General features: G+C 39.4%; 1 protein-coding gene across 2 annotated transcripts in view; it reads left to right on the plus strand.

Annotated features, from left to right (window-relative positions):
* The window catches only part of ENTHD1 (ENTH domain containing 1), a 152084-nt gene that overhangs the window by 19744 nt on the left and 111439 nt on the right, over positions 1 to 20901 (plus strand). For both annotated transcript variants that reach the window (XM_033233888.1, XM_033233889.1), the window contains exon 3: positions 11922 to 12164. In XM_033233888.1, the coding sequence (XP_033089779.1) occupies positions 11922 to 12164 (243 nt within the window). The remainder of the gene's footprint in view (positions 1 to 11921; positions 12165 to 20901) is intronic.

Here is a 20901-nt window from a genome sequence, read left to right on the forward strand (position 1 = left end):
AAGTTCAATCTATGGTTTTCTTTTATGGTGATATAGTTTGGCTGTGTCCCCACCCAAATCTCATCTTGAATTCCCACATCTTGTGGGAGGGACTCCGTGGGAGGAATTGAATCATGGGGACAGGTCTTTTCTGTGCTGTTCTCATGATAGTGAATAAGTCTCATAAGATCTGGTGTTTTTGTAAGGGGGAGTTTCCCTGCACAAGCTCTCTCTCTTTGCCTGCCTCCATCCACATAAGATGTGACTTGCTCCTCTTCGCCTTCTGCCATGATTGTGAGGCCTCCCTAGCCCTGTGGAACTGTATGTCCATTAAACCTCTTTGATTTGTAAATTGCCGAGTCTTGGGTATGTCTTGATCAGCAGCGTGAAAGTGGACTAATACATATGGTTAATGCCTTTTTTACCTTGTCCAAGAAACTTGCCTATCCCAAGGAATATGTTCTCCTATGTTTTCTTCTAGATATTTTATAGTTTTAACTAGGTGTGTGATCCATCAAGAATTAGCTTTTGTGTATATTGTGAGAGATAGAGTTCATTCTTATCTGTATAGTATCCAATTGCTTGAGAATTATTAGATTTTAAATAGAGTATTTCCATATGCATGATCTTGTTTGATCTCCTTAAAACATCTTATGAAAAGACAAGAGCAGGTATTTTCTCTCTTACAGAGACTTGGAGGCAAAGCTCAGAGATATTAAGTTATTTAGGTAAGGTTGCATATCCAATTTACGGCTGAACACAATTAGAACTCATCTAAATAATATATCCTGATATTTAGTCATATGCTATTAGTATACTAAACAGCCTCTCCTAGTTAAGTCTTAAAAATATCCTAATGGGGTTTCACTGAACTACTAGAGTGAACTTAATTAAAATTATCTGAAAAATATCTAATCAAATATGAAAGTTTTAAAATATCATCAAATTATTTACAGAAATTACAGTATTCTTTTAAAACCAATTCAGATTCTAGGAATTGTGTGGATTATAGATTTGTGTGTTTTTTATTCTCAATTAGCTAAGTCATGAAACTGCAATTTTTATTTAAATAGACTATTTCATATACATATACACACATACATTTAAATTAAAGGTATAGTTTTAAAAAGAGGGCCACATTTTAAAGAAACAGATTTCAATGTTGTTATTAAAAGTTATGTTAGGCTGAGTGTGGTGGCTCACTCCTGTAATCCCAGCACTGTGGGAGGATTTCCTGAGGTCAGGAGTTCAAGACCAGCCTGGGTAACATAGTGAGACCCTGTCTCTACATTAAAAAAAAAAAAGAAAAGAAAAAGAAAGAAAATAAAATTAGCTAAGCATGGCTAATAGGGGGCTGAAGTGGGAAGATAGCTTGAGCCCAAGAGTTTGAGGTTGTAGTAAGCTGTGATTGTGCCACTGCGCTCTACCCTGTCTCTAAAAAAAAAAAAAAAAAAGTGATTTTACTAGAAATAGCATTCATTGGTGACATTCCTGTCATTTTAGCTTTTCATTTTCATGATCTGTCACCTAATTTAAGAATGAGGTGCTTCACATTTATACTAATGGCTGATTTCTGTATAGGCTGCCTTTCCATTGTGTCCTCCAATAGTCACGGATGTGCTCACACCAGTCGCCCACCTATTTGCTCACTAGATTTTGAATATCTTGGACTAAGAACAAAGCCTTTAAGCCATAGTTGAGATATAAATTAAAATATGAAAGGCAAATACTCTGGGAGACATAGTACATTTATTTATATTTACACTAGGCTGTAAATTATTAAGATTTTGTTGGGGTGGAGGGAGGTTGCTTTTTGAGTTTAGATTATCATAGAAAGTGAGAAAACATCAAGTATTTGGCCCTTAAAAAGGTTTAGACCCTAGGAGTAGGAGGGGGAACCCTAGGAGTAGGAGGAAAAAGCAATGTCTGAAGTCTTCCTTTTCAAGGTAACTATGATGAATTGAATAAAGATATCTGGAAAAAATACACTCAAGAAAAATAAAATAGAAAATATTTTTAAAATTACTCTAGATGTTGATTAGCCATGTCAAGGCTGTAAAGTCAAATAACTAAAATTTGGGGGCATTAATACATTTACAGAAGGGACTGGATTTGGGGTGTATGAGGCAGACAGTTCCTAGTAGTATGATGCAGGGGCCAAGCATTGTAGGAAACAATCTAGCTTAAAAGTGGATCAGACTTAGTTTTCAGACTAGTGTCAGACATTGAGAGTCAGAATTCTCTAATCGGAGAACCCACCTAATATATGATGGTGGATTAGATTAATAATGTAATTTGGATGCGCTCATTGTTGGTGGGGTTAACTAACACAGGCTTCTGAGTTCATTTATAGCTTAAGTGAGCAAATGTAATTTCATGTAACAAATATTTTTGATGAATGCATAGTTTCCTTTAACAAACATATATTATAGGCTTTAGGTCATCATAAGCCTTGTTGTTAGAAGTTATAGCATTGTGAGTTTAAACCAAAAACTTTTATTTAAAATAGTTGACTATTTAGCCTTTTCAACAAATGACATCCTATTGGTGATCATGATAGCAAGAAGCAAAGCATGAATTCTTTTAAGCTTAAATGTGACCTTTACCCAGCTGGCTAGTCTTCCCATGGAGCTCTTTATTTATTGTATTCACATGGACGACAAAGCACAGTAAACAAAAAAGGGAAAGCAACCAGTTTAGCCCTTTCAGTGCTGCATCAACAGAGTTATTATCTCTTAAGGTTCTCATCAAATGAAATAGCTTGTAAGTATATACTAAGGTCAGTCAAAGAAATTAAAGCCAACCTCCACTTTCTAGTTTATTAGCTTTATGACTTCAGGAAAGTTACTTCATCACCCTAAACCTTACTTTTCTCTTAGGTAAAATTTACCTTAACTCTGAGGGTGGTTGTGAGGATTAGAGATATGTCTGAGAGTTAGTCACGTAGTAGGTTACCCATCAATATTAGTTAATACTATCAGCTCTTGATAGATTTTAACTTTTATTATTTTCATTTCCTAGAACAGATATTCATGTTCAAATAAAGCTCCATTCAGATACTCACTAGGAAATTCCGTATTTGTTTATTTATTTTAGAAGACAGGATCTCACTCCATTGCTCCAGTCGGAGTGTAATGGTGTGATCACAGCTCACTGCAGCCTCCAACTCCTGGGGTCAAGTTTTCTCCTGCCTCAGCCTCCTGAGTAGTGGGGACTACAAGTGTTTGCCACCATGACTAGCTAATTTTCTTTCTTTCTTTTTAATGTAGAGAAGGGATCTCTGTATGTTGCCCAGGCTGGTCTCAAACTCCTGGCCTCAAGTGATCCTCCCACCTTGGCCTCCCAAAATGTTGGAATTACAGATATGAGCCAGTAGAAAAGGTGGTCTTTTCTACTGTCCTATAAAGTGGTCACCCTCTGCTTGTCCCTAGCACCTTGTCCATATATACATTGTAGCCCTGTCATACTGCCATAATTATTGATTCACAGGTTGGCCTCCCTCACTAGGTTTGGAAGGCTGAGGATACTTTATTTGTATCTCAGTTTCTTCTCCTTCTGTGGTGGAGGTGGGAAATCAGCATTTGCTGACAATGGCTGATGGGCCAACTGAATGGCAAGTATGCTATTATAAACCCAAAGAAGGAATTTGTAGCTTTAGTATTGTCTCTTTATCCTAAATATTCTTCTATTTTTCTAAGTGTTTCTGGTATAGATTTATTTTTACTTATCTTACTTGGTCTTTGGAGATCTTTTTGATGTGAAAATTTATCTTTTCTGTAAAATTCTCAGCTCTTGTCTCTGAATATTGTGTTTTTTCTGTTACCTCAATTTTCTTTTGAAACTTTCTCTAGATGAATATTGGGGCCTATAATCTGTTCTTTATGACTTTTAATTAATCTTTTTAATCTTATTGCCTCTCTGTGCTGTATTTTGAGAGAATGCCTTAGTACCGTTCTCCTGTTGGCCGGACATGGTGGTTCATGCTTGTAATCCCAGCACTTTGGAAGGTCAAGGCAGGTTGATCACTTGAGGCCAGGAGTTGGAGACCAGCCTGGCCGACATGGCAAAAATACTAAACATTCAAAAATTAGCCAGGCCTGGCGGTGTCTGCCTGTAATCCCAGCCACTCGGGAGGCTGAGGCATGAGAATTACTTGAACCCAGGAGGCGCAGGTTGCAGCGAGCTGAGATTGTGCCACTGCACTCCAGCCTAGGTGGCAGATCGAGACATTGAGACTCTGTCTCAAAAATAAATAAATACATAAAGTACTGTTTTCCAATTACCAAATCTGTCTTCAGCTGTTCTAGTCTGGTTTTTATCTTGGATGCTGAGTTTTTTAAAAAAAATCTTAATGACTGCAGTTTTCATTTCTAGGATTTTTAACTGATTCTTTTCATAGCCATCTGTTCTTGTTTCATATCTGCCTTTGTTTTGTTTTATACTTTTATATTTCTTGTTATGAGTCATGTATTAATCTCTTTATTTAAAAATCTTTGTTAGAGGGTTTTCAAATCATAGAATATATATTCTATAGAAGATCCTATAGAAACACTGATTTCATTTGGTGTGGATTTCTATTGTGATTGCTGATTTTTTTTTTCTTTTTTACAATTTTAACTTTTATTTTAGATTCAGGGGGTACATGTGCAGGTTTGTTACCTGGATACACTGCGTGATGCTGAGGTCCAGAGTACAGTTGATCCCCTCACCCATGTACTAAACATAGTACTCAATAGTTCGTTTTTCAACTCTTGCTTCTCTTCTCTCTTTCCACTTCCAGTAGTCCTGTTTCTGGTGTTGCCATCTTTATGTCTATGGGTACCCAATATTTAGCTCCCATTATAAGTGAGAACACGCAGTATTTGGTTTTCTGTTCTTGCATGAATTTGCTTAGGATAATGGCCTCCAGCTGCATCCATGTTGCTGCGAAGGACATGATTTCATTCTTTTTTATGGCTGCATAGTATTTCGTGGTATATGTACCACACTTTCTTTATTCAATCCACCATTGATGGGCACCTAGATTGATTCCACATCTTTGCTATTGTGAATATTGCTACAGTGAACATACAAGTGCATGTGTATTTTTGGCAGAATGATTTATTTTCTTTTGGATATGTACCTAGTAATGGGATTGCTGGGTTGAAACCACTTCTCAGTTCTTTGAGGAATCTCCAGACTGCTTTCCACCATGGCTAAATGAATTTACATTCCCACCAGTAGTATACAAGTGTTCCCTTTTCTCCACAGCCTCACCAGCATCTGTTGTTTTTTTGGTTTTTTGATAATAGCCATTCTGACTGGTGTGAGATGGTATCTCATTGTGGTTTTGCTTTGTATTTCTCTGATGATTAGTGACATGGAGCATTTTTCCTGTGTTTTTTTGGCCAGTTGTATGTCTTTTGAGAAGTGTCTGTTCATGTCTTTTGCCCATTTTTTAGTTGGGTTGTTTTTTGCTTGTTGAATTGTTTAAGTTCCTTGTAGATTCTGAATATCAGACCTTTGTCAGATGCATAGTTTGTGAATATTTTCTCCCATTCTATAGGCTGTCTCTTTACACTGATAGTTTCTTTTGTTGTGCAGAAGCTCGTTAGTTGTATCGGTGCCACTTGCCAATTTTTGGTTTTTATTGAAGTTGCTTTTGAGGACTTAGTCATAAATTCTTTCCCAAGTTCAATGTTCAGAACGATGTTTTCTAGGTTTTCTTCTGAGATTCTTATAATTTGAGGTCTTACATAGATTGCTGATTTCATTGGCTGACTTTCTTAGCATTAGATTTAAAAAATATGTATTTTAGAATTTTAGTTTTTAGACTATTTTGAGTGGCAGGTTTTTTTCCCACAACCACTCATGTTCATTTTTTTCCTTTTTTTTTTTTTTTTAATAAAATAAAGGTTTTCCAGTTCCCTTTACCCAGGTCTTCTAGACTCCCTCCTGTATAGGCCTTATAAAGGTGGCTTGGGGCACATGCCCTGTGATAATACTAGAATGTTCTAGACCCAGGAGCTGAGCAAGCAGGTGGCTTAGTTTAGTTCCAAGTATTAAGACTGCTTGTGTGTCCTCCTGCTTTTAGATCCACAGCTACAAATAAGTTATATCCCAGGAAGCAGTTGATGGCTATTTTTTTTCTTCTCCTTTTCTTCCCAGCCTTCTCTCACAAACGCTGCCCCCGTAACATTAAAGAGTGAGGCCAGCTGTGATTTCCTAACACCTGAGGAGCTGAACTCTGGGCTGGCAGATCAAGAGCCCAGCAGCCCTTGGCTTCAGCCTTGCTCACTGCTTTTTCATTTCTCTTATATTTCTGCTTCATGGGGGGTTTTATCTTGTTTTTGAGACTGGCCGTGTCTATTACTGCTGTGTATTTGGAACAGAACAGGGGGATACTTTGAAGCATGAACTCACTGTGCCAACTTGACTGGAGGGAATTTTTTTTTTTTTGAGATGGAGTTTCACTCTTGTCGCCCAGGCTGGAGTGCAATGGCGCGATCTTGGCTCACTGCAACCGACTGGAGGTTTTCTAACCTGGAAATTTGGTCAGATATTTTAGCTACTTCTCCCCTCATTTCCTACCCCCACCCCGTTCCCCGAAGGCATTGTGGAGGGTAGATTGGAAGGGAGACTAAAGCTAAGTAATTTAGGACACCACAGGCAACAAATGATCAAGGTCTGAACCAAGATGAAGAGAAGAGAATGGATTTGGAAGAGAATTAGTGGGTACAGTCAATAGACAAGGATAAGTGAATTTGGGAGGTGTATGTTCATATTTCTAACTTAGAATGGAGATAAAAGTCACCAAGAAAGGAATATGGGAAGAAGAGTAGATTTTGGTAGGGCAGTGGGTCAGGAATAGAGACAGTAGTATTAAGACTTTTACAATTGTTTGAAGCCTTGTACATGTTTTACTAAAGATCTTCTGATACATATTTTTCCTAGCGGTGCATCTCAATGCCCAAGATCTTTGAATTTATCATATTTGCGAATCTCTTTACACGAGGTTCAGCTTTAAACGTATATAGATTTCTCCCTAGCATTTGGAAAACTTTTCCTCAGCATATTTATTCATTTCACAAACATTTCTTAAGTGTCTCTTAAACAAACAAGCATAGTCTGGCCTTCGTGGATGTCACAGTTAATTGGAGGGAAAAGACAGTTACCAAACGGGCAATTGCTAACTGTGAAAGTGCTGTAAAAGACAAGGGTAAGGGACTGTGAGAGTGTATGAAAGCAGGGCCTGGCCAAGTCCGAGGCCCATTCTGCATAGGGCACAGTGGGAGGGAGGGTTCACTGTCCGTGGAAGGCTTTCCCGAAGAAACTGGAGCTGTTCCCTGTCTGGCGCACTCTGCCCTAATGTCTGTGCAGAGCTGGCTGCTTCTTACTATTCAAGACTCAGCCATGTTACCTCTTCTGCAAGACTTTCCATGACCATACCCAAAATTAAAGTCCAGCATATCACCCTACTTTATTTCCTTTTGGAACATTTATTTTTATCTGAAATTATCATGTTTATGATTATTGGCTGTTTCAGCCAACCACAATGTAGGTGTCCTTGCCTCTTTTTTACTGACTTGCACCCCTATTGCTTAGAATACTTCCTGAAATGGAAGTGTTCCGGAAATTATTAACTGACTGCATAAATGAATGTCCTTGGATCTTGATCTCTTGCGTAGTTGCTCTACTAATTTGATTTCCTTGTCCTGTTTTTGTTTGTTTGGGAGGACTCCTCAAGTTGGTTGTCTACTTGTTCATTTTTCTATCACCTGGATCCCACCCTCACTCCCCTGTCATACTGTAATTGAGGTTGCCAATTGTATCTTCACACCCTGTGACCATGGTGATGGGCATGTGACTGTTTCAAGCTGGGTCACTTGGAGTCCTTCTCCTGATACTCTAAATTTGAAGGAAGGAAGAGGGAGACTTCTCAGGTGGCAGTGTGAATCTAGAGCTGTTGGTGGCCATAACCATCCAGATAAAAGAAGCCAATCTGTAAGAAAAGAAAATGCAAGCATTTCCTAGAGAAGCAGAGATGGCAGGGAAGAGAAGTCCTGGTAGCTTTCAGTCTTGGCTTCCTTTGTGCCTGAGGCTCAGTTTCAACCCCTGGTTTTCCCTGGCTTTTGCTTTACCCAGTTCAAATGGAGTTTCTGTCACTTAGAGCCAAAAGATTCCCAATTAAAACTGTATCTAGCTTTATTTTCATTTTAACCCATACCTCATCTAACAACCTTTTTATCTTGATGTGTTTTATATAATATCCTTGGGTATTGATCTGTTGGACTAGTTTAATTTCTGATTTCAGAGAATCCATGTTTTCTACTCCCAATTCCATTTCTTTCTTTTGCTGCCTAAGTTTTCTACTTCCAGTACTATTCTTTCTTAGTATGCTGTCCTCCCTTTCTTTTCAGAAACATGTTGTTTAGTAGTAAGTAGGTGCTATCTAATTATTACTGTTGTTGTTATTTAACTCATCCTTGAAACAGGTTTATTAGGTTCTTCTTGGATTTTCTCACTTTCAACTTGGATGCTTTTGAACAGCCAGGTTAGTACCTACTATCTCTAGGATGATAGGAAGCCAGGGTAGTGGGTAGAAGTTCACTTCTGGGTAATTTCTTCCCTGTGTTTGGTGAACTGCTGTGGCCTGATCTTCCTGGTGCTGCTGACTGCTACCTCAGGGTGGGGCTCTGATGGTCTGGGGAGAAGTCCTCCTCGATTGCAACTGGCTCTCTGCTTGGTGTAACTGCTTGTCTCTTAGAACTATTGCAGCTTCCCTCAAATCCCACCAATCCACACAGACTCCAAGGAGAATATTTCACATCTATTCTATGATTTCTAGTTCTAACTTAATTAGAGCAGTGTTACAAGAAATTATTTCAGGCCAAGCAACTGTCTTAGGCAGCTAAGTTGTAAATTGACTTAGTATTTTTCATCAATCTGGTTCCATTTACACTATGTCAAGAAGAAAATTAGCAGCTTTTTGGTAATTTGTTTCTTTATTGATTAATTAATTTTTTTTTTTTTGAAACTGAGTCTCACACTGTCACCCAGGCTGGAGAGGTTGGAGTGCCATGACCCAGTCTCAGCTCACTGCAACCTCTGCCTCCTGGGTTCAAGCGTTTGTCATCCCTCACCACCTGAGTAGTTGGCATTACAGGTGTGCACCACCGTAGTTGGAATTACAGGTGTACACCACTGTGCCCAGCTAACTTTTGTGTTTTTAGTAGAGATGGGGTTTCACCACGTTGCCCAGGCTGGTCTCAAACTCCCGGCCTCAAGTGATCCATGCACCTTGGAAACTCAGTAAATATTTACTGAGCATCTTCTGTGTGCCAGTCACTCTTGGAGACACTGAAAATATCAGTGTTTAAAATGAGACTTCTCTGCTCCTCATGGAGCTTATATTTTTGGTGAGGAAACAAACAAACAATAAATAAACCAATAAATATATAATACTAGGTAGTGATAAATGCCAAGGTGAAAAATACAGCAGGAGAAAGGAATAGAGAGCAATGAGGGTGGGGCTGTTTTAGAAAGGGTAGGCAGAACGGAGATTCTCTGAGGAGGTGACACTTGAGAAGAGACCTGAGTGAATCAAGGATAGAGCCATACAGAGAGTTCCTGGCAGAAGCAACAGCCAAAATATGGCTCTAAGAAGATGAAGAGCTTGGTAGAATTGCAGAGTAAAGCACCAGGGTAGCTAGAGTAGAAGGAATGAGGGGGAAGGTGGAAGGAGATGAGTTCCTGATGTTAAACATGGGAAAACATGTTCTTTGTGCCTCCAAAACCAAGCTTTGTCTGTTTTTCAGGGGAAAGAGAAGTGTCTGACATATTGTTCCGAAAGGCTGAAATTCATAGCCGACTTCTGTTTATCACATGACACTGAATGGTTTCCCAAAACATTGTGGAAATTCGGGTTATGGAACGCAAACTGATCATAGGAGGCTAAGGGTGTTTAGAATGATATGATTTGAAGCAGTTATAAAGTTGATTTGGAAGGAAGAAATAACTAAGAAGTGAGATTAGATAAAATAAGCTTGGGAAAGATGGCAACTTGAGCAAAAGCTTCTGACACTGTCCACACCAATGCTTAATGAAGTGACCAGCAGTGAGAGAACATTGTTGGCCACTGTCATCTAAATATACCACAAATTTGACCATTTCTCATTACTCCCACTGCTAGTAAATTATAGTTAGAAAACATTAATACTTTAATTCATCATACCTAGAGCCCACAATGAACATACAAGTGGATCATTAGGGGACTTTTCAGTTTATTTTTGAAAGGTGGCTTGGGAAACCATATTTATGAGTTCATCCCAAGATGGAGAAAGGCAAGTGATTTCCCTTATCGTTTTTCTAGGAAGAAGATTGAAATAATAGTAATACCTTATATTTGAGTGAGTTATAGGTTACAGTGTACCTTTGTATCTGGGAATTCAACCAGACAGATATTGCTTGTGCTGCTTTTCAGATAGAAGACTCAGGCCCAGATAGACCACGTGACTGACTCAAAGTCACACAGATGGTTAAGGACAGAGCTGTCACTATCACTAGAATTCTTGTCTTTGACTGTACTCTGTCACTCTGCTAAAAAGCAACAAATTGTTTGGATAGGATGTTATGTCAAAGAAAAGCCAATTGCTCTCCCTTTTCTTGCCCCACCCCAACTGTACCCCTGTAAGGTAACAGATGTTAACAATATTGTGAGTATGCCATATGTTTGCCTGCCTGCCTGCCTTCCTATACTCTGTCTGTCTGTCTGTCTGTCTTAGTCTGCTTGTGCTGCTATAACAGAGAACCACAGACTGGGTAATTTAGAAAGAAGAGAAATTTATTTTTTCATGGTTCTGGAGGCTGGAGAGTCCAGGATCAGGGCACTGGCAGGTTCAGTTGTCTGGTAAGGGCTGCTGTCTGCTTCCAAGATCGCACTTTGATGCTGCATCCTCTGGAAGGGAGGAATGCTATGTCCTCATGTGACAGAAGGTCCGAAACGGGATGGTGGAAGGCAAGCAAGAGACAAATGCTGTGGGAAGCCTCTTTAATAAGGACCTTTATTCTGTTCACAAAGAAGATGACCTCATGGCATAATCACCTCTTAAAGGCTCCACCTCTTAATACTATCACATTGGCAGTACTTGAATTTTGGAGGGGATATATTCAAACCACAGTTGTATGTATTTCTCTATCTGCTTCTCTCTTCTGTATACATATATAGTGGTTTCTTTTCCTCTATATGTTACAGCTTCAAATCAAATTGTGTATGTTACTTTAAATCTTTAACCATGTGTCCTGGTCATATATCTAGGTCAGTATATCTAGATCCAATTCATATTCCTTCTTTGTATGTCTATATTGTTTGATTATCGCAAATAATATATTGCTTTTTTTTTTTTTTTTTTTTTTTTTGAGACAGCGTCTCGCTCTCGCTCTGTTGCCAGGCTGGAGTGCAGTGGTGCAATCTTGGCTTACTGCAACCTCTGCCTCCCAGGTTCAAGCCATTCCCCTGTCTCAGCCTCCTGAGTAGCTGGGACTACAGGCACATGCCACCATGCCCAGCTAGTTTTTTGTATTTTAGTAGAGACGAGGTTTCACCATATTGGCCGGGATGGTCTTGATTTACTGACTTTGTGATCCGCCCGCCTTGGCCTCCCAAAGTGCTGGGATTACAGCCATGAGCCACCACGCCCGGCCATATATTGCTTTTAAAAGGAAAATCCAATAATGTATTTAAAGTGAAAAATGTAATGCCAGTATATAATTTTATCGTATATTAATGACCTACTTACCTTTTAAAGTATAAGAAAAGGAATATACGTATCAGCAGTTCTTTATTTGCTGCAGGTTTTTTCATTGCTGACATTTTTACTTTTTAAAAAATTTCTCTAGAATAAGAATTAATTATAGCCTTAACTAGTATTTCCTTTTCTAAGCAGATTCAATGTATTTTTCAGGTTATTATGTCCGGGAAAAATCTAAGCAAGTCATCACATTGCTGATGGATGAACAGTTGCTGTGTAAAGAGAGGGAAGTGGCATGTCGGACTAGACAGCGTACCTCTCACTCTATGTTGTTTTCTAAAAGACCACTTGGTTCAAGTAGCTCACTGACAGCGCATACTTCTGCCCCCACACCAGATATTTCTGCTTCAGAGAAGAAGTGTAAGCTTCCTAAGTTTGGAAGGCTACATAATAAAAGTACGTATATGACCACTGGCCTAAAATACAACGGGTATCATTAAAAATGATTTAAAAATATAAAATACTATGTTTTAGTACTAAATTATTAATATCATTTAGTACTACTATTACCATATTAGGCTTCATACTATAGAAAACAACGACGAAGAATATTCAATAGAAGATTTTATGACATTTTTTAGTTTATTTATTTCTTTGTTTTATTTATTTTTGAGATGGAATCTTGCTCTGTCTCCTAGGCTGGAGTGCAGTGGCAAGATCTCAGCTCACTGTAACCTCTGCCTCCCAGGTTCAAGCAATTCTCCTGCCTCAGCCTCCTGAGTAGCTGGGATTACAGGCTCCCATCACCATGCCCAGCTAATTTTTGTATTTTTAGTAGAGACAGGGTTTCAGCATGTTGCCCAGGTTGGTCTTGAACACCTGACCTCAAGGGATCCTCTTGCCTTGGCCTCCCAAAGTGCTGGGATTATAGGCATGAGCCACTGTGCCCGGCCCAATTTTATGACTGTTTTCTGAATGCAGTTATCTTTGATTCAAATAAAATGTTTTTGAGCTTTTAAGCTATTAAACTAGCGACTACACTATTTGGCATCATGATTCAATTTTAAGATTTTTATCCTTAACTGGAAAGTGAAGGACTACAGTTTTCTAACACTAGGTGTCTGGATATGTGTATATGAGGTCTCTTTGATCCTATAATATAAATCAAATAATTGACATTTTCTAAAGTGTGCTTCAGAATCCTAAAAGTGCTCTAAAAGTTCTTCTAGGACAATACTTTGTACTCTTTCCTTTGCTTAAAACTTTAAATATGGACTGCTGAACTTTTATAAAAAAGGAATTTATTTATAATGTTATAATAGACATCAGTAGAAAAATACTATCATCTTTTCTACCAAATTTGCTAAAACTTAAAAAAATATCATTTCCTCTAACTTCTCCAGTAGAAACCCTGTTGATAGGCCGGGCGCAGTGGCTCAAGCCTGTAATCCCAGCACTTTGGGAGGCCGAGATGGGTGGATCATGAGGTCACGAGATAGAGACCATCCTGGCTAACACGGTGAAACCTCGTCTCTACTAAAAAATACAAAAAACTAGCCGGGCGAGGTGGCGGGCGCTTGTAGTCCCAGCTACTCGGGAGGCTGAGGCAGGAGAATGGTGTGAACCCGGGAGGCGGAGCTTGCAGTGAGCTGAGATCCGGCCACTGCACTCCAGCCCGGGCGACAGAGCAAGACTCCGTCTCAAAAAAAAAAAAAAAAAAGAAACCCTGTTGATAAATTGTCTATGCGGAATGGACAGCTTGAGGAAGCAAGAACATCAGTGAAATGTGACTTAGAGAACTGTCCCTTTGTATTCAGTACAAATAGATAATTCCAACTGTCAGTTAAGTGCAAAAATGTAACAGTGTTACTAGTAATACCAACACATGTTAATCTTGCTAAAAATCATTCAAGTACTTTTCTGACTTAATCAAGAGTTTCAAATGTTCACCCAATGGGACATTGAGTGAACATCCATATTTGGAATTGGAGAAAGACATTATAAGAGGGTAACCATTGTAAGTATAGTAGCAAATACTACCTACCCACTTCTAAAAGTGGTGGAATTTCTTTCTTTAGGGGATCTGATTCTTTTGAAATAAATCTCCAAAAGAGACAGCCACTCATTTTGAAATTTTTCCCATGGGAGCCTTTAATTCAAACTGATGCTAAAAACAGAGTAACAGAGAAGAATAACCAATTATGAGTCATCCAGAGTTTCTTCCCCACTTATGCTTCTTCAATGTTACCTTTCTTACTCTTCCTTCTTCCTTTCTTTTCTCAATTCTTTCTTCTTTCATTGTAAATACGTAATTATTGAATTTATTTAAAATTTGGATATTCAGCAGAACTTTGGAGCTATAGGAGTGAATAAAATAAATGTTCTTTTATCATGGAACTAATATTCTAGTGATAGAGACTAGGATGTCTCTGTCAGAAGCACAAAATGTGTCAGATAATAACAAGTCTTATAAAGAAAAGGAAAGCAGGGTCAGGGAACAGAGAGTGACAGGGATGGGTTTATTTTAGGTCACGTGATGAGGGAAGGCCTTTTGGAGGAAGAGAGTCTTTAAACAGACCTGAATGAAGTAAGGGAGCAGCCCAAGTACAGGCGTACCTCGATCGATTGCACTTTGCTTTATTATGCTTCACAGATAACGCATATTTTACAAATTGAAGGTTTGTGGCAACCCTGTACCCAGGAAGTTTATTGGCGCCATTTTTCTGATAGCATGTGCATACTTTGTGTCTGTGTCACATTTTGGTAGTTCTTGCAATGTTTTTAACTTTTTCCTTATTATTATATGTGTCATGGTGATCTATGATCAGTGATCTTAGATGTTACTGTTATAATTGTTTTGGGGTACCACAAACCATGACTGTAGAAGACCAGTGAACTTATTGATAGATGTCATGTGTGTTCTGGCTGCTTCACTGATCCCCATCTCTCTCTCTCCTTGGGTCCCTCTAGTCCCTGAGAGTCAACAGTATTGAAATTAAGCTAATTAATAACCCTACAATGGCCTGTAAGTGTTCAAGTGTAAGGAAGAGTCACAGGTTTCTCACTTTAATTCAAAAGCTAGAAATGATTAAACTTAGTGAGGAAGGCATGTTGAAAGCTGAAATAGGCTGAAAGGTAGGCCTCTTTTGCCAAACAGTTAGCTAAGTTATGAATGTAAAGGAAAAATTCTGGTAGGAAATTGGAAGTGATAAGAATGGGAAACAGCCTTTGCTGATATGGCCCTGGAGAAAGGTTGCATGGTCTGGATAGAAGATCAAACTAGCCCCAGTATCCCCTAAGCCAAAGCCTAATCCAGAACAAGGTTCTGTCTTTAATTCTGCAAAAACTGAGAGAGATGAGGAAACTGCAGAAGAAAATCTTGAAGCTAGCAGAGGTTGGTTCATAAGGTTTAAGGAAAGCAGCTGTCACCATAACATACAAGTACAAAGTGAAGCAGCAAGTACTGATGGAGAAGCTGTAGCAAGTTATCCAGAAGATCTAGCTAAGGTAATTGATGAAGGTGGCTACCCTAAACAGATTTTCAATGTGGATGAAATAGCCTTTTGTTGGAAAAAGATGCCATCTGGGACTCTCATAGCTAGAGAGGAGAAGTCAATGCCTGGCTTCAAAGCTTCAAAGGACAGGTGACTCTCTTGTTAGGGACTAATGCAACTCGTGACTTTAAGTTGAAGCCAACTGCTCATTCATCATTCCAAAAATCCTAGTGCCCTTAAGATTTCTTTAAAAATATTACTGCTCATTGACAATGCACCTGGTCACCCAAGAGCTCTGATGGAGATGTACAAGGAGATTAATGTTGTTTTCATGCCTGCTAACACACAGTGTTTATTCTTCAGCCCATGGATCAAGGAGTGATTTCAACTTTCAAGTCTTATTACTGAAGAAATACATTTCATAAAGCTATGTCCTCCATAGACAGTGATTCCTCTGATGGATCTGAGCAAAGTAAATTAAAAACCTTCTGGAAAAGAGTCACCATTCTAGACGCCATTAAGAACATTTGTGATTCATGGGAGGAAGTCACAATTTCAATATTAACAGGAGTTGGAAAGAAGTGGATTCTAACCCTCATGGATGACTTTGAGGGGTTCAAGACTTCAGTGGATGAAGGAACTGCAGATGTGGTGGAAATAGTAAGAGAACTAGAATTTGAACTGGAGCCTGAAGATGTGACTGGATTGCTGCAATCTCATGATCAAACTTGAACAGATGGGGAGTCACTTCTTATGGATGAGCAAAGAAAGTGGTTTCTTGAGATGAAATCTACTCCTGTGAAGATACTGTGAACTTATTGCACTGTCAACAAAGAATTCAGAATATTACATAAACTTAGTAGAAAGCAGTGGCAGAATTAGAGAGGACTCTAATTTTGAAAGAAGTTCTGGGGGTAAAATGCTATCAAAGAGCATCACATGCTACAGATAAATCTTTTGTGAAAGGAAGAGTCAGTTGATGTTGCAGGCTTTATTGTTGTCTTACTTTAAAAAATTGCCACGGCTTTCCCAACCTTCAGCAGCAACTACCCTGATCTATCAGCAGCCCTCAACATGGAGACAGAACCCTCCACCAGCAAAAAGATGATGACTCACTGAAGGCTCAGATAATTGTTAGCCTTTTTAAATTAGCAATAAAGTATTATTTAATTAAGTTATGTGTATGTATTTTTTAGGCAACATGGTATTGCATACTAAGTCTACTTAGTAGACTGCAGTCTAATGTAAACATAACTTTTATATGCACCGGGAAACAAAAAAGTTTGTGTGAGTCGCTTTACTGGAATATTTGCTTTATTGCAGTCATGTGGAACCCAACCCACCACAGTATCTTCAAGGTGTGCCTGTATATCAGGCAGAGGGAACAGCAGGGCAGATGCTCTGAACCTGGAGCGAACTTGGCCTAGTTAATTGTAAGCTTAGGAAATGAATCCCTAAATTAATACAGAAGTAACTCAACTCTGATTTTATGATTCATGCAAGAAATTCTAGTTTATTGTTTTGTAATCACAGATTGCTTTTTTTTTTTGAGCCCAAGTTTCACTATTGTTGCCCAGGCTGGAGCGCAATGGCATGATCTCGGCTCACTGCAACCTCCACCTCCCGGGTTCAGGTGATTCTCCTGCCCCAGCCTTCCAGAGTAGCTGGGATTACAGGCGTGCGCCACTACGCCCAGCTAATTTTGTATTTTAAGTAGAGACAGGGTTTCTCCATGTTGGTCAGGCTGATCTCTTAACTCCCGACCTCGGATGATCTGCCCTCCTCGGCCTCCCAAAGCACTGGGATTACAGGCATGAGCCACCGTACCTGGCCCCACAGATTGCATTTTTAAACCTAAAATGATATTCTCCATCTTTATGACATGTTTCATTCACTACACTGAGCTATGAATGACTTGACTATTTTAAAAAAGTGAATCCATCTTCAAATGAAGTTTTGCTACGATGTATTATTTTTTACTACTACACATATTGAGTGTCTGGCTCACTACAATGCCAGACATGTTCTAAGGCCAGTAAGTACATTGGCTGTATTTCTGCTCTAATGGAGGTGATAGCTTGTGATGTCCTATGTGCTTTTTCTTTTTCTTTTCCTTTTCTTTTTTCTTTTTCTTCTGAGACAGGGTCTTGATCTGTCACCCCGGCAGGAGCGCAGTGGTGTGATAATGACTCACTGCAGCCTGGAGCTATTGGACTCAAGTAATCCTCCTGGCTTAGCCTACCAAGTAGCTGGGACTACAGGCACACACCGCCACACCCAGCTGACTTGAAAAAATACTTTTTTGAGACAAGATCTTGCTACCACGTTCTTCTAAGTCTGTTTCACGAAAAGATACTCTAAAAAAACTTTAGTCAATGATGGCATCATTACAGTAAATCTATAGTAAGAGTACCATTTAAAGCGAACAGTGAATGTTTGGATGTAAAATCTGTAGTAATTTTGTTTTAAAATCTGTTATTTTTATTTCATTTATTTGCTTTCTATATGAATACATCCTAGATATACAGATGTGTGTGTTTGTGTTCAAAAAAGAGTAATTGGATTACGTAAACTTGGCAACACTAACCAATTCTATGTAGGCATTTGAATCTGAAGGTGTATTTTAAAGGCAGAAAGAAAACTGACAGTTTGGAGTTGGGGTAGGAAAAATAAGAAATTGAAGGGACATTCTTTTTTTTTTTTGAGATGAAGTTTCACTCTGTTGCCCAGGCTGGAGTACAATGGAGCAATCTTGGCTCACCACAACCTCTGCCTCCCAGGTTCAAGTGATTCTCCTGCCTCAGCCTCCCGAGTAGCTGGGATTACAGGCACATGTCACCACTCCTGGCTAATTTTGTATTTTTAGTAGAGACGGGGTTTCTCCATGTTGGTCAGACTGGTCTTGAACTCCCGACCTCAGGTGATCTGCCTGCCTCTGCCTCCCAAAATGCTGGGATTACAGTCGTGAGCCACCACGTCTGGTCATGAGGGGGACATTCTTAATGTGACAGGAGAATTAGCAAATTAAAACTCAAAGAGCGGTAGCTAAGTTAGAATGAGATGCATCCACAAGTTATGATAGTAGACGCCACAAAAATGCTAGCTGCTTAAACATACAAATTTATTTCTCTCTTCTGAAATACTCCCTTGTAGGTATTCTATGACTGATATGGCTCTCCACGATGTTGGCTTCAGGGCTATTTTTGAGTCTTGTTGCTCCACCAAACTCAGCGTTTAAATTCCACTTCATGGTCCACTTCCACTTTTTGAGTCATAGCTGCTTGAGCTCCCGCCATCACACCTGCCTTCTAGCCAGTAGAAAGGAAGGGAGATTGAAAATGTGAATGTCTCTTCCCTTCTTTAAATTTTTTTTGTCCTTTTTTTTTTTACAAGGACACTTATTAAAAGTTGCTTATAACATTTTAGCTCACACATTATTTTTTAGTACTTAGTCTCACTGACACTCCTAGCTACAAAGGAGGTTGAGAAATATCATCTGCCCAGATAAAAGTTAAGAGATTCTGTTATTAAGGAAGATGGAGAGAATAAATGCTGGGGATCACAAATCGTTTCTACAATAGTGGGAAAGAATACAAGCAAGACACAGATTAAGCATGGTAATATATAGTTGTCTGACTAAATGGAATAAAAATATAAATCTGAATATGTAAAACAGTAGGGACAGATAGCTGAGAGTACTCAGAGCAATTCATAAATGACCTAATAAACTCAATTTGATATGAGTAGCAACTAGGAACCATTGTAGGCCTTGGAGAACAGAAGGGATGTTTAGCTTAGTCACAGAACTGAGCTTCCTTATTACTGAAAACAGCTGTTTGTGGAAGATAATTCTTTTTGCTTTGTGTAGAAATGAAGGAGATACAAATTGAACGAAGCTTGTAAGAGACAGTTGTTTCAATCCAGGCATCCAGGACCTGCTCCTAGGGTTGTAGAAATGAGGAAACAGTAATGTTTAAAGATAAACTGTAGAGAGGCAATGGGGGTAAGTGGATGATGTATTGGAGAAGAAAGAAACTGAAATTGACTAACATTTGCATTAAAGAAAATGGAGGCAAGTGATGATATCATACAGGTAAATTTTCATTAGAAGGAGTCTAAAGATGTCTCTAAGTTATTTAGTTACAGCGAAATGTAAAATTGAATGCAGGAAATGTGATTTCCAGCCTTCAAGACCTAGAGCTGAAACAGCTGTGCCTCCCTTCTTTATGGTGAATCAGCAAGGGAAAAGAGGCACTTTAAAGAAGGTGTTATATACACATCGCCACTTCTACTTCCTTTTTTTTTTCTTTTCTTGGATGTTTTCCCAAGTTTTAATTCTAGGAGATAGCTTGGGTGGTTTTTGTTTAGATGCTTCTGATGTGTGAAGGAAGAGATGGGCTAAAGGATCTTTGCTGCTTGATGGCAAGACAGAACAATATAAAAAGGAGAGTTATAACTCAGCTCTAATGTCAGGCCATTTTTGTAGAGGCAACAGTTATTACGAAAAGGATCTCCAGAGGCACTACTTACAGCCAGACCAGCAGAACTTTACCTGTGTTGGTTATCTGATCTTCCATAAAGAGCTCTTCACTAGCATCATTCTTTGCAACAGAACTTTACCTGTATTAAGGATTACTCTGGGCTGTGTCAAATGTAATAGCATTCCATATAATGGAAAAATTTCCCTAAAAACTATCATTGCTGTTGAACCAAAATTATACAGTAGGTCCTTGAATAACATCCTTTTGTTCAATGTTGTTATAACTGATGAGAAAAACATCAATTCCCAGCTGCGGCCCCTGTCTGTATGGAGTCTGCACACTCTTCCCCGTCTGCGTAGGCTTTCTCCATGTTCTCTGCTTTTCTCCCGCTTCCCAAGGATGTGCACAGCAGGTGAATCGGCATGTCTGAATGGTCTCCGTCCAGGTGACTGTGGAGTGGGTGTGAGTGCACCCTGCAATGAAGCAGCGTCCCTGTCCAGGGCTGGTTCCCACCTTGTGCCCTGAGCTTCCAGGATGGGCTCCAGCCACCTGTGACCCTGAAGGGAGCAGATAATCATCTTGTTTTTACTAATCTTCCTTAAATGTATGTATAGCTCACATTTATTTCAATGTTTAATAATAAAAGTGGGCCAACCTCAGTGGCTCATGCCTGTAATTCCAGCACTTTGGGAGGCCAAAGCAGGCGGATCACCTGAGGCCAGGAGTTCAAGACCAGCCTGGCCGACCTGGTGAAACCCCCGTCTCTAGTAAAAATACAAAAATTAGCAAGGCATGATGGTGGTTGCCTGTAGTCATAGCTACTCAGGAGGCTGAGGCAGGAGAATTACTTGAACTTGGGAGGCAGAGGTTGCAGTGAGCTGAGATCACGCCACTGTACTCCAGACTGGGTGACAGAGCAAGACTGTATCTCAAAAAATAATAAGAATAAAAGTGTTTTGGGGGTTTTTTTTTGTTGTTGTTTGTTTGTTTTGAGATAGAGTCTCACCCTGTTGCCCAGGCTGGAGTGCAGTGGCACGATCGCAGCTCACTGCAACCTCTGCCTCTCAGGTTCAAGCGATTCTCCTGCCTCAGCCTCCTAAGTAGCTGGGACCACAGGTGCCTGCCACTACACCCGGCTAATTTTTGTATTTTTTAAGTAGAGACAGGGTTTCACCATATTGGCCAGGCTGGTCTCGAACTCCTGACCTTGTGATCCAC

Source organism: Trachypithecus francoisi, unplaced genomic scaffold, assembly GCF_009764315.1.
Source record: "Trachypithecus francoisi isolate TF-2019V2 unplaced genomic scaffold, Tfra_2.0 Lachesis_group14, whole genome shotgun sequence".
In the NCBI taxonomy this organism is placed as follows: domain Eukaryota; kingdom Metazoa; phylum Chordata; class Mammalia; order Primates; family Cercopithecidae; genus Trachypithecus; species Trachypithecus francoisi.